Source organism: Octodon degus, unplaced genomic scaffold, assembly GCF_000260255.1.
Source record: "Octodon degus isolate 3935 unplaced genomic scaffold, OctDeg1.0 scaffold00004, whole genome shotgun sequence".
Taxonomy (NCBI): domain Eukaryota; kingdom Metazoa; phylum Chordata; class Mammalia; order Rodentia; family Octodontidae; genus Octodon; species Octodon degus.
The window spans coordinates 4,283,699-4,295,479 of NW_004524580.1; the positions used below are offsets into that span (position 1 = coordinate 4,283,699).

An 11,781-nucleotide genomic window follows, 5' to 3' on the forward strand; every position below is an offset into this window, starting at 1 on the left:
CCCTGCCCTTGCCTAAGCTTGCCTCAGCAGGTGCTTTAGTGTGCTGAGCTATCTTGCTGGTCTTAGAATATTTTTCAAACTTTAGGATAGGGAAAGATCTCTTTATGTTTGCAAAATACTTCCTTTAGAAGAAGAGATTTATACACGGGACCATGTTAAACTGCAGAACTTTCATTCGTCTATCAGGCAAGGATGGAGAGGGAAAAGACAATTACCAAACTGAAAGAATATATACCTAATACATATAGTTGACAATCACTTAGGATCAAGAATATATTCAACAGGAGTGGGGATATAGCTCAGCGGGAAGGTGCCGGCCTGGCAAGCACAAGGTCCTGAGTTAGATTCCTAGTAATGTGTGTGTGTGTGTGTCTGTGTGTGTCTATATCTTGTACAAATTCATATAAAAAAGAAAAATGAGTAACTAAAAATCAGCAAAGAACACACACATTGCACAAAAGAGGAAAAAACACAGTAGTCCACAATCATGAGGAAATAAGCATAACTTCGTGAGTAACTAAGGAAAAGCAAATGACTACCATGCTGAGATAAAAACTGTACACCTGTGACACCAGAAATTAATAAACTTGACAATTTCAAGTCAGAGGATATGAATGAACAAATATTTAGATATTACTCGTGGAAGCAAATTATACTGCACAAAGTCATTTGGCATTATCTTGTGAAAAACTTCATTTCAATGACAAGGCCACTCCACTAGCAGCTGTCCACCCCAAACAGTTCTCAAACACTACTGACCTTTTTTTGGGTACTTCGACTTGAACTCGGGAAATGACCTTGTACTTGCCAGGCAGGCGCTGTGCCACGGAGCTGTATCCCTGGCCTCAAACTTTTTGCTCAAAGGGTCCATGCCTTTACACTGCTAAAAATGACTGAAAGAACTCATAGAACTTTTTTAACATGTAGGTTTTCTCTATTGATATTTACCAAGTAAAAAATTAAAACGGACAGTTGAACTGGTGAGTGACAAAAGGCTGGCGCTTCCTATGCTTTTTGGACTCTCTTGGGGTCTGCTCTTAGAGAGAGGAACTGCTTTCTTTTGTATTCAATTACATATGTTAGTTCCTAGAAAGCTTCAGCATAAAAGGCTCAAGAGAAAACGACACCTCAAGTGGCAAATGGCTTGGTAGTTTTATGAAAATAGTTCTGACCTCCTTGCCTTCTGACGAATGCTTTGGGTACATTAAGCTTACCAGGCCACACCTGGGAGACAATGTCCCAGGGAAAAGCTAGTATTTACACCAGAAGACACAAACAAGTATGTAGAGCAAGCACAGTTTGCATTCCTCCCAAACTGTGAGCAACCCAAGTGGCCACAAATAGGACAGCAGCTAATTAAATCTCAGCGTACTCATGCAGTGGAACGTTACACAGCGAAGAAAATTACAGAGTTAATGCTAAAACCTGTCTGAGCCTTAAGAATGTTGGTTGACTGAAGAATGTGAAGTCCCCAAAGACAATATACTAGGTATCATTTTAATTTTACAAAGCCTAAAACCCCAACAAAACAACCTAAGCAATATAATATATAGGAACTCACATGTAGAAATAGCAAGCAAATGATAAATGCAAATTCAGGAAAGTGATTATTCAATGTAAATTAATAGTTGTTTTGGGTTTTAGGCTGGGAGGCAGATTTGTGGGTGGTACCGGTACTGCACACATAAGTGACCAATAGTCTTTTAAAAGGCAATAAAGAAAGCTGAAAAGCCTATTTTAAGGCCACTCAAGTTTTAGGCACTTAACTATTGTAAACATTTCTAGTGACTGATCAATCTAAAAATCAACAAAAACTGAGTATAAAACCACAATTTTTAAAAATTCTAGGGGCATATTAAACAATGACTTCTACTAAAGTAAGATATCAGGGGGGTTGGGAAGATGGCTCAGTGGAATAAGTGCTTCCTTGGCAAGCACAAGGGTCTGAGTTCAATCCCCGGTTCTGCCAAAATAAATAAATAAATCAATAAATAAATAATAAATAAAATAAGATATCAATAATGTTACCTAATTAAAGAGGTTATTAAAACTGTAATTCCTGAGTGATTTTCACTTTGCTCTGTTTTGTCAAGAAAATTAAAGAAACCAAAAATAAAAAAATCCTAATATTTATATGCCTTTGAGTGCACAAGACATACAGTTTGATGTAGCCATTATGAACCCAATAAAAGCATGATCACCATTTTAGAGATGAGTTGAGAGCCTGAGAGCCTGAGCTGCTTCCTGCAGTCACTCAGCTAATGCCATGTGTGCAAGGCTCTGCATGAAATGTAATAGAAGATAAGCTGAAGAAGAGCCAGGCCTAAAAGTTATGAACATTTTCTGGCGCTCAGCATGTAGGAATCCCTCTCCAGATTGCAGGATTTGCATCTAGCTGCATGCAAGAATCTGCTAGCTCTACCAGTGCAATGATAACCAGGGTAATTTTTTTCAGTTTTTGTTCTATTAAATTCAAATTGTACTTCAGGGTATCTTTTTCTCTTTTCCCCTTCCAATTTCTTCATTTTGTCACATTTTATAGCTTAAAAATGCATGAAAAAGGAAAAATAGTTAAAAACATTCTAACATATAAGTTACTTTTCTTACCAAGTGTGGGAAAAAGTTTGACAGAACCGTGAAAATGACTGGTCATCGCATTTAGACACTGTTTATTTAACAGCTCTAATTCTTTGTATGAACAGGTAATTTATAGATTACTTGACTTTATAAATGCCCCATGTTAGCAATGAACCTATATAGGAAAATGATTTCCCAAAATTGAAATTATTTAGATTAATATTATCTAAATAGATTTAATTTTAATATTATTTAGATTTAGATTTAATATTATCTTTAAAATCTGAGGGTATTTAAAATTCACAGCTTTTAAAAATCTGAATCCTGTCATTAAAATCCTTATATCAATACTTTAAAAAATCAGCAGTTTCAGATGTGGTTTGGTCCAAGTATCATACACAGGAGAGGAAAGTGTTCATTACGAAAGTAAGACAGAATAAGAACTAAGCTATACATAAAGAAGATACTAAGTTTATTACTGCTTCAGATTCAATAGGAATGGAAAAATGAGGACTGTGTGACCTTTTCCATAATCAAGCAAACATTTTCTGAGTTCTCTAAGAGCCCTCGGAGCACCTCCTGGGTACCTGCAGAGAGTCTGTAAACGCATCATCCTTGTTTTCCAAGGGTCTGAACAGCCCCTTTCTCTTCTCTCGGTCCCGAATGTCTGGGCTGGCAGCGCTGATGAGCACCTTCAGGTTGGCTGTGGGTGTCCACGGCTCTGTTTGCTGTCGGTCAACAAGCTTAACTGGAGTAATAGGGCTTCTTTCTGGAGTGAAGATTTTTTGCTTTGATAAATCAATTGGTTCATTTTTTATTGGAGTCTTTGGGGCCATCCTTAATCGATCAACAAATATATTTTCCTATTAAAAAAAAAGACTTTTAGCAAAGAGAAAGCAGGCATTAGCTAAAGGTAGCTTGTTCCCACCATTCACTTGGACTTGGAAATACAAAGAGACCATGTGTGTTGAAAAGGATCCGGGTTGGGTTAGTGAAAGGGGACAGAAGACCTCATGGGATTTGAACAGTGGCACGGAAGAGATCTGCATTCCTTTTAAAACATACTTTCTCATGTCATGAGAAAGTAGTCTCTGCAATGACTACTGGTTGATGCTTACATCAGGTGGGGTAAGGAGGTCAATACAGGTTGAATCCACATTGTTTCTAAGGACTACATAAATATTTTTAATCACTACTTAGAGGTTTGTCCTAGCTAGCGAGGAGTAATTATGCTTCTGTTGGTCAAAGTTTACTAGCGGTGCAACAGCAATTACTATAGTACACTCGGCTGTAGAAAGGGCATCCAGCCAAATGCCACACCTTCAGCAAAGCTAGAGTGCTGTGTAGTAACGTTATTCTAGAGTTGTACTTCTTAAGCCATCCGTGGAATTTAACTTTCCAGAGTCCGACATATTGACAGCTGATCTTACTTCATACTCTCATCACACGTGACTTGCCGTTCTGGCTTGTCACTCAGGATGAACCCACAGCCTGCTGAACCCACAGCCCGCTGAACTAGAACACTACTGATCAGAAGCTTAGATGACCCAAGGTGATCATCAAATTGCCAGTAAGGTTTTTTTTTTTTTTCAACTATTACTAATTTTATGCAGGGTTTCACTACACAGCTTGAACTTGTAGTGATCTTTCTTTTTTCAGCCTCCCCTTCACTGGGATTACAGGCACGTGCCACCACGCCTGGACTTGGTGGCAGGCGCAGCATATGGTGCCAGGGATCAAACCATGGCCTCTAAGCTTGCCTAAACAGGCTCTTAGTCCACTGCGCTATCTCGCTGGCCCCAGCCAGTAAGTTAAATGCTCAACTCTTGAGTTGAGTTCTAATTTTTTTGGTAACTTGAGAATGGTTTGTAGATAAGTATAAGCAAAGATTGGAGATGGGTCCATCATGACAAAGTACCTAGAGCCCACGTTTAGAATTACCAAGTAATTGAAAACTTTTATTCTTTCTAAAATATTTCTGCCATCCAAAACCAGATTCTCGGGGCCAGGGAGATGGCTCAGTAGAATAAGCATTTGCTTGGAAAGCACAAGAGTGTGAGTTCGATCCCTGGTTCTGCCCAAATCAGATTCTGTTCTTCTTACACAACCCACTTCCTGCTAACAGTGATCTCCATAAACATGAAGGTGGATGACTTCAGGATCTGTCTCTCCTTTCCCTGCACACGTACTACATGTAGGGCAGCAACCTTCGATTCAAGGCAAACAGTAAGTTGGCCACAGTGACTGTCCTAGGGCAAGAGGCAGCAAGGGTGCGGATGAAGATGATTTTTCATGCCATCGAGGCCGTATGTATCCAGTGTAGCAGACTGTACCTACTCAAGTCTCCACAAGGCCCTGGCAGTCTGCCCTTTGGGTGAAGAGTTCTACAGTGAACTCTCAAGGGAAGTTACTGAGGGCCACATCCTGTTTTGCCTACATTATATGTATATTAATTCCTCATCTAATCCTGTGGCAGAGGTTCTGTTGCTTTTCCAGTTTACAGGTGAAGAAACCGATGCAGAGGAAAGCTAAGTAACCTGTGTTAGGTCACATATAACCTCGGGTCAAAATCACTGGTAGGTAAGAGCTGAAAGCAGCTGTTTCTAAACTGCTGCGTCTAGAAATGAACCTGTCCTGGATGAAACCAGAGGGAAGTTATCTTCCACAGGTCCAACAACTCAACAAGCAATGACCACCACTAGCGTCTCGGGAGAAGCCCTATGGGGATGTGGGGATGCCTGCAGGATCTGGAGCCACTCAGCAGCCTCTGTGACTCGGCAGAGTAAAGGTGGGCAAGTCCTTTACCTCATGATACAACCATCCTCTCAACTGGAAAGTCAGTGCATAAAAACTGCAACCTCAAGGGTTAGTGGAATATACCTACTATATACCGAACTCCCAAGAAACTTACCATTTCCTTTCCCACACATTCTCATTCTTTATTGCCATTCACTTAAGAGTTCATATAATATAGAACCTAGTTACTGTAACGTAGCACATCATACTGCTACCTAACTTCCTGGCTGCGTGTCCTGTCTCCATGACAAGACGGTGCACTTGTGGTCAGTTCCATGTCTTATTCCTACTGTCCATGGCACAATGCCATGCACATTATGTGGACTCGAACACTGTGCTTCAATTACCTCATGATTCCCAAAGGCAGCCTCATGGGACAGGGTGTAGCCCTGGATTGCTGCGTGGACAAATATTTATTCTCCTTCCCTGCTATCCACAGTACCTGTCCTCACAGGAGCTATGAGTTTGTATTTTTTCTTAAGCTAGATAGCAATTCACAATGGATTATTTCTTTATACACTTTGATATCTCTGTACCACAGTTTAAGTAATAAAGCAGGAGGGGAGTTTGGTTACATGGCGCGATAGGACTGTGTACCAACGCTTTATACCCTGCTCTATGTGTCTCTTCTGTTATCCTGACACTGCAGAAGGCACAGAAAAGGGGATTAGCATGGGCATTTGTAAACAGAATCTGGTTTGTTTCAACTGTGTATTGCTTGTTCTGTCTGACCACAAGTTTCTGTATATAAAAAGAATTCAGGCCAAGGTAGCTTTCTTCAAGGCTTCCCAGGGAGGCAGCCGAAGTGCACAGGGGACGCTGCGATGCAGCAGGATCTCTTTGGGGATGAATGATTTCCTGCTTCAGCAGCTGAAGTCACACCAAGGAGTCCAGGCTCACACCCTTTCAGGAGAGGCCCATTAGAAGTAGCACTACACATACAAGCCTGGTCTCCTCACCCAGCTCAGCATCACACCTAAGTCCCCTAGAATCTCAACGGTTCACACTATTATTCTGATTATAGGCAACTCCAGTTTTCCCTTCCTCCAGTTGTATTCCCTTCCCGTCCCTTCCCCCAGGCCTTGGACCCAAGAGCACTCCCTCATACTGAATTCCAGGTGAGATCGATGCATCAGAAAATATAGCCTGCAGCATCTTAAAAACCACTTCCTCGATGACAGCCTAGAGAATGGAACCTGGGAATTGGTCCTCCAGTTCTCAGACAGAAGGAGGTGAGGCATCTTGGCAGAGGATCAGCACAGACGATGCCCAGGAGGCGCTGCCAAGGGCCACGTGCTGCACAAATGTTCGTCATCATCTTTATTAATAAGATACCTGTGCTGTGACTGCAGGTGAATGCTGCCATACAAAGGGCTCAGTAGCTGAAAGATCTGAGCCCCTGTCCTGGTTCAATCTTCTCAGAGCCTGTCATGTAAACTCAAATACCATCTGCAGGCCTGGGCATCGTCCTGGCCCTGGACAGCACCTGAGCAGCTCTCCCCATTCTCCCGCAGGCAGAGCCCACACCTCCCCCAAGCGGTCCACCTGCTTGCTTCACACCTGCCCTGTGCACTTAATCCCTGACGCTGCTGCTCATGCCTTCGCTTTCTCCTCAGTGTCACTGGCAGATCTGTCTGTTGAACTCCTACCTCTTGTTGAGGGCTGTACATACTAAACGTTAGGAGGTGTCTCCACTGTCTGCTGATCCAGCTGCCCTTCCTGACACAGTGTACTTTCTAGAAGTAATCTTGCTGTGGGCTCGAACACCTTTCTCCCAGCACTTTCCCTAAAAGCCTGTTCAGATCTACAGCTTTTACCTCCTGAATGCCACTTTAAACCAATGATGAAATATCTTACGTGACCTCCCTGCAGCAGCCAAGGGTGCTGCCACTCACTTCTTTTTTTAATTTTTAAAAATCTCATTTATTTATTTGGTACAGGGTCTTGCTATGCAGTTCAGACTCATAGTAATTCTCCTGCCTCAGTCTCCCAGTGCTGGGATTATTGGCGTGCATCACCACACTCAGTTTTGGTGGCCAGCATGGTTCCAGGGCTGACACGAAGTGGGGTATCGGGGATCCAACCCGGGTCTTCATGCTTGCCAGGCACGTGCTTAGACCACCAAACTATCTCCCCAGCCTCTCCCCTCACTTCTGAAATACTGCTTTCTTTCCTCATTCTTCTGACTGTGCCTTCTTAGTTTTACTGGTTCCTGTTCTTCCCACCCTTAACAAAATGCACAAGTCCACAATTACCCTTCAGGCCTCTCTCACTACTCACTTTCTCTGGGAAGGTTCACCTAATCTCACAAACAAATTTAAAGTCAACCTGCTGGTCGATGACGCCCAAGTTTCACTTCGAGTCTAGGATCTTTCATAAATTTCAAAATCAGGCAACTAGCTGTCTCTTGCTTGTAAATCACACAGTACAAATAGAGTCCAAATTCACCTCACCTTCTTTCTCAAACCACTCGCAAAGATAGGACTTTTAAAGACCCAGGTGCACTAAGTCTTGGCACTGGTTTTGGCTGTGCCACAGTCACTTCCACATCACTAACTACCTCCTCTCTACTTGCACACAGAGAACTTCGCATTCACTCCCACCAGCCCAGCTCAAGTGTGAGCTCTTGCACAGAGCCCTCCCCACACTTTTCGCCTGAACGCTCCACTTGCTACTTTTGTCATCCCTAAGGCACTGCAGAATCTTACCTCCCTATGTACTGGAGAGTCCTATGTATAAGTCCACACCTAAGAGCAGTTAAGTTTGGGTAAACATGTTAAAAGCATTTTTTATGTTTTCAAAAAAAGTTTCTCCATGAATGAATGAACAGAAGATGCAAGTACAAAACAGTACTTCTGATCCTGACCAATGTGCAGATGGAAGTCACGAAGGAAAGCATCTAAATAACTAATCAAGCAGACACAACACCCCATCCCCCCAGAGGCATTTATGGAAGGAAACACGCAGGTCCCTAGCTTCTGGCCACTGTGAACTTCTTGAACATTTCTCGAATGCACATACCTCATGCTGTTCCTTCTACCTGAAATGTCCATCTCTCTCACTCTTCTCTTCTTGTAGGTTGTTGAACTCCCTTCTTTAGGATGGTGTCACTCAGCTGCTCATTTCTGAAGCCTTCCAAATACCTTGAGTTTACCTCTTTCTCCTCTATTATGCCCATGTACTTTGTTCCCCCTCACATTATGACAGGACTGAGTCACAGCACTGCTGGCTAGTTTTGTGTCTAGGTCTCTGAAAGTCTCTCAGGTAACTCAGCAGCAAGGCATATTCCACTTTGGGCTGTCTGTTTAATTCAGGGAATGTAAAGATTACGTGATGCTGGGTGCTTTACAAAAACCCAACGGGAGAGGTGCTATGTGTTAGCTCCAATTCACGGAAGGAAAGAAAAGGGGCTAAACAAAGTTAGGAGATTTACTAAACCACCGTATCCACACTGTTGGAGACAAACATTTGTTGCAAATATATGTGTGAGGTCACACTGATAAAAGTAGAGCAGGAAATCAAACCTAGGATTCTGTGATTTCAAACCGACACTCTTATCATCCCTGCAAAGCCTCCTTCTCACACTTCCTAGCGATACAGAAGGCAAGGCCCCTGCTAGGGTCGTGGCAGAAGCGCTCTGCTCTCATCGCGTCACTTCTCTGGCAGGTGAAACAATCCCTGCTCATGCACTCTATTTCAAATATTTTAACCACTTTCCTGACCTGTTTTGAGCTATTTATTTCTGTACACACATTAAAACATGAAAGCTAGGCTAGCAAGGTAACTCAGAGGACTAAACACCTGCTTAGGCAAGCACAGGGACTGGGGTTCAATCCCTGGCACCACATACTGCGCTGGCCCCACCCCTGCGAGTGCCTTGCCACCGAGACCGGGCGTGGTGGCTGTGTAGTGAAATCCTGAATCAAATACATGAAGAAGAAGAAAGAGGAGAAGGAGAAGGAGAAGGAGAAGGAGAAGGAGAAAGAGAAGGAGAAGGAGAAGAAAAAAGAAAGAAAAACTGCCTAAAATCTTAAAACAAACAACAACAAAAAACCATGAAAGCTCAAATGGACACAACTTTATCTGAGGCTAAGGGGACCTTTATTGACGGCTTTTGACAAGTCCCTGACCCACAAGGAACGAAGTAGAACACCAACTCAGAACACCAATTTAGACTTTGTATAAATGTAAATTTGCTTTCAAAGCTGAATCATCTAAATTATGAAGAAAACCAAAAACTTTTGCTCTGAAATTTGCCAACCCAGAGCTCTAAAAATAGACTTAAAGGATTGGAGTTTCTACCTTCACACACCACAGGCAATTTAAAGTCATCTTTAAAGCAATCACACTTTGGTATACTTCTTTTCCTAAAAAAAAGGAATCAAATATTGGGATAAATATAAGTGCATACCTATTCACAATTCGTAAGCTTCAAATATTATTTAAAGGTTATGTAACAGGTGCTTCACAACCTGGCAGGCCACTGTTGATGCCAAGGCTACAAACACAACCACGAACCAAAACAAGTCCGCTGCTCAAGGAAGTTAACTTCTCTCAGATTTATACTCGAAGTTTCTAAAACTAGCTTTGTTATATGTATTATTAGCCTTTGTCTAAAAATGCTTAGCGCTACTGTTAGCAAGCTGTGATGCCTTTTTGGTAGGTCATCTGTTTACCTGTACAAATGTGCTGATGTTGGCAAGGTGATAGTTCAGATATGAGTATTTTTCAAAGGCAGTTTTACAATTCGAGGAGTATAAAAAGAGAAAGAAGGGCTCAGTATAAATACAGCAAAAGTACTGCAAAATATTTAGAGTATGTTGGTAGGGCCAGTCACTTTGTCTTCCTAGATGGTAGGCACAGGCCACATTCTTGGATAACTGGGAAAGAGACAGCCAGCTCCTTGGTAAGGACACTTTGCTCAGCATTTTAATAATCCAGAACTTATAACTACACAAATCTATTTTCCTGAGGCCAACACTCCTACCAAACCATCCTCAACAGCAGTAAACATTATAAACTGACCACTAGGTCCACCATATCTCTAATTTAAATAAGCTGGCTCCAATACTACATCTACCCACTCCACAAGAACTGGCAAGAGAATGGAAACAAGAATGGTTTGGACAGTTCTATTTGTTAAAAAGATTCTGTCATGTCCATCAAAATTAATTAGGAACCTTGTAAGACAAATACAGGTGATATACTGAAACATTTAAGCGGATTCAACATCCCCACCTTTGGTGTGCAGGAGGTTAAGGTACCCAGGGGTGCTTACCTTTTGCGCGTTTTCCCCATCTTCAGCTGCCAACTCTAGTCTGGTCTGCTTGGGGTTGATCAAGTCTTTTAGTGTTAAACAATTTACCTCCATCTGTAATGCACGGTTCCATTAAAAATGACTCATATTAAGATATTTTCCTCCCACAAAAGCACGTATTAGTTGTTGGTGAACATGCCCTTCCCCTTCCCTAAACACATCCTGGGAGTTTCCAGAAGTGTGGACACTCTCCAGCTCTACCTAAAATTTACGCGAACACAGTTACTGCAAACCTGGGAAGAAAAAAAAAAAAAAAAAAAAAAAAACATATCGACAGAAACACTGATTCTTCATGAAAAGCAACAGGGCAAAATAAAGTTGCCAAGCCAGGAAGCTGCTGCGCAAATGTCAGAAAGTACTATACAGGGTCTCGCCAGGTCAGTTAATTTTGGCGCAAAGAACTGGGAGGAATTCAGCTTTGAGGGGGTTTGAATCAGGGGGGTAGGAAACCTGATCGCGAGAGCAAACCCAGGAGCAGGTTCTTCCCAGGCCTTCAAGCAGACCTCAGAGTTAAACCCTTCCAATGAAACCCCCAAATCGCGGGCTTGGGCGACGACTGCGGAACGGGAGCTGGAGCCCGCACAGCCCGGGCGCGCCAGGTGCCACAGCGCACGCCGGGTCCCGCGCCGGCCCGCAGGGCGTGGAGGCTGGCAGCCCGGCGAGAGGGCCCCCGCGCCCCGATTCCCGCCAGCCCGGGGCCGCACGCGTACTCACTCCGCTTTGCGCAGCCGGGATTCCCGCGGCCCAACGCCGATGCGGACAGAGGATGCAGGTATCAGCAGCTGGAGGACGACATCAGGAAGGCCAGGTGAGGAGCGCAGACGCCGACTTCGAGTGCCCAGCGCTGGCGGGGACCCGCGGCGTCTGGCGGCGCCAGCGCTCCTACCCGCCCCGCGCGACTCCAGGCTGGATCGCGGTCCCCGCTAAAACACCTTCTATGGCGCCTTGAGACCGAATTTGAGCATCCGCCAATCAGCGGCGGCCGGCGAGAAGGCCCGGGCCAATCGCGCGGCGGCACGCCCCGGGGGCCCGCCCCTCAGGGCTTGGCGCTCCGAGTCGCGCGCTTCTGCGCCCCCGCCCAGCGGTTGCCG

At 43.7% G+C, this 11,781-nt stretch overlaps 1 protein-coding gene across 1 annotated transcript in view; it reads right to left on the minus strand.

The window, feature by feature from the left end:
* E2f7 (E2F transcription factor 7) overlaps positions 1–11,498 on the minus strand; it is a 36,030-nt gene extending 24,532 nt beyond the window's left edge. Inside the window, exons 1-3 of the mRNA XM_023717638.1 lie at positions 11,405–11,498; positions 10,652–10,744; positions 3,165–3,440 (exon numbers count right to left, since the gene is read on the minus strand). Of these exons, the coding sequence (XP_023573406.1) occupies positions 3,165–3,440; positions 10,652–10,744 (369 nt within the window). The 5' untranslated portion in view covers positions 11,405–11,498. The remainder of the gene's footprint in view (positions 1–3,164; positions 3,441–10,651; positions 10,745–11,404) is intronic.
* Between the last annotated feature and the right edge of the window lie 283 nt (positions 11,499–11,781).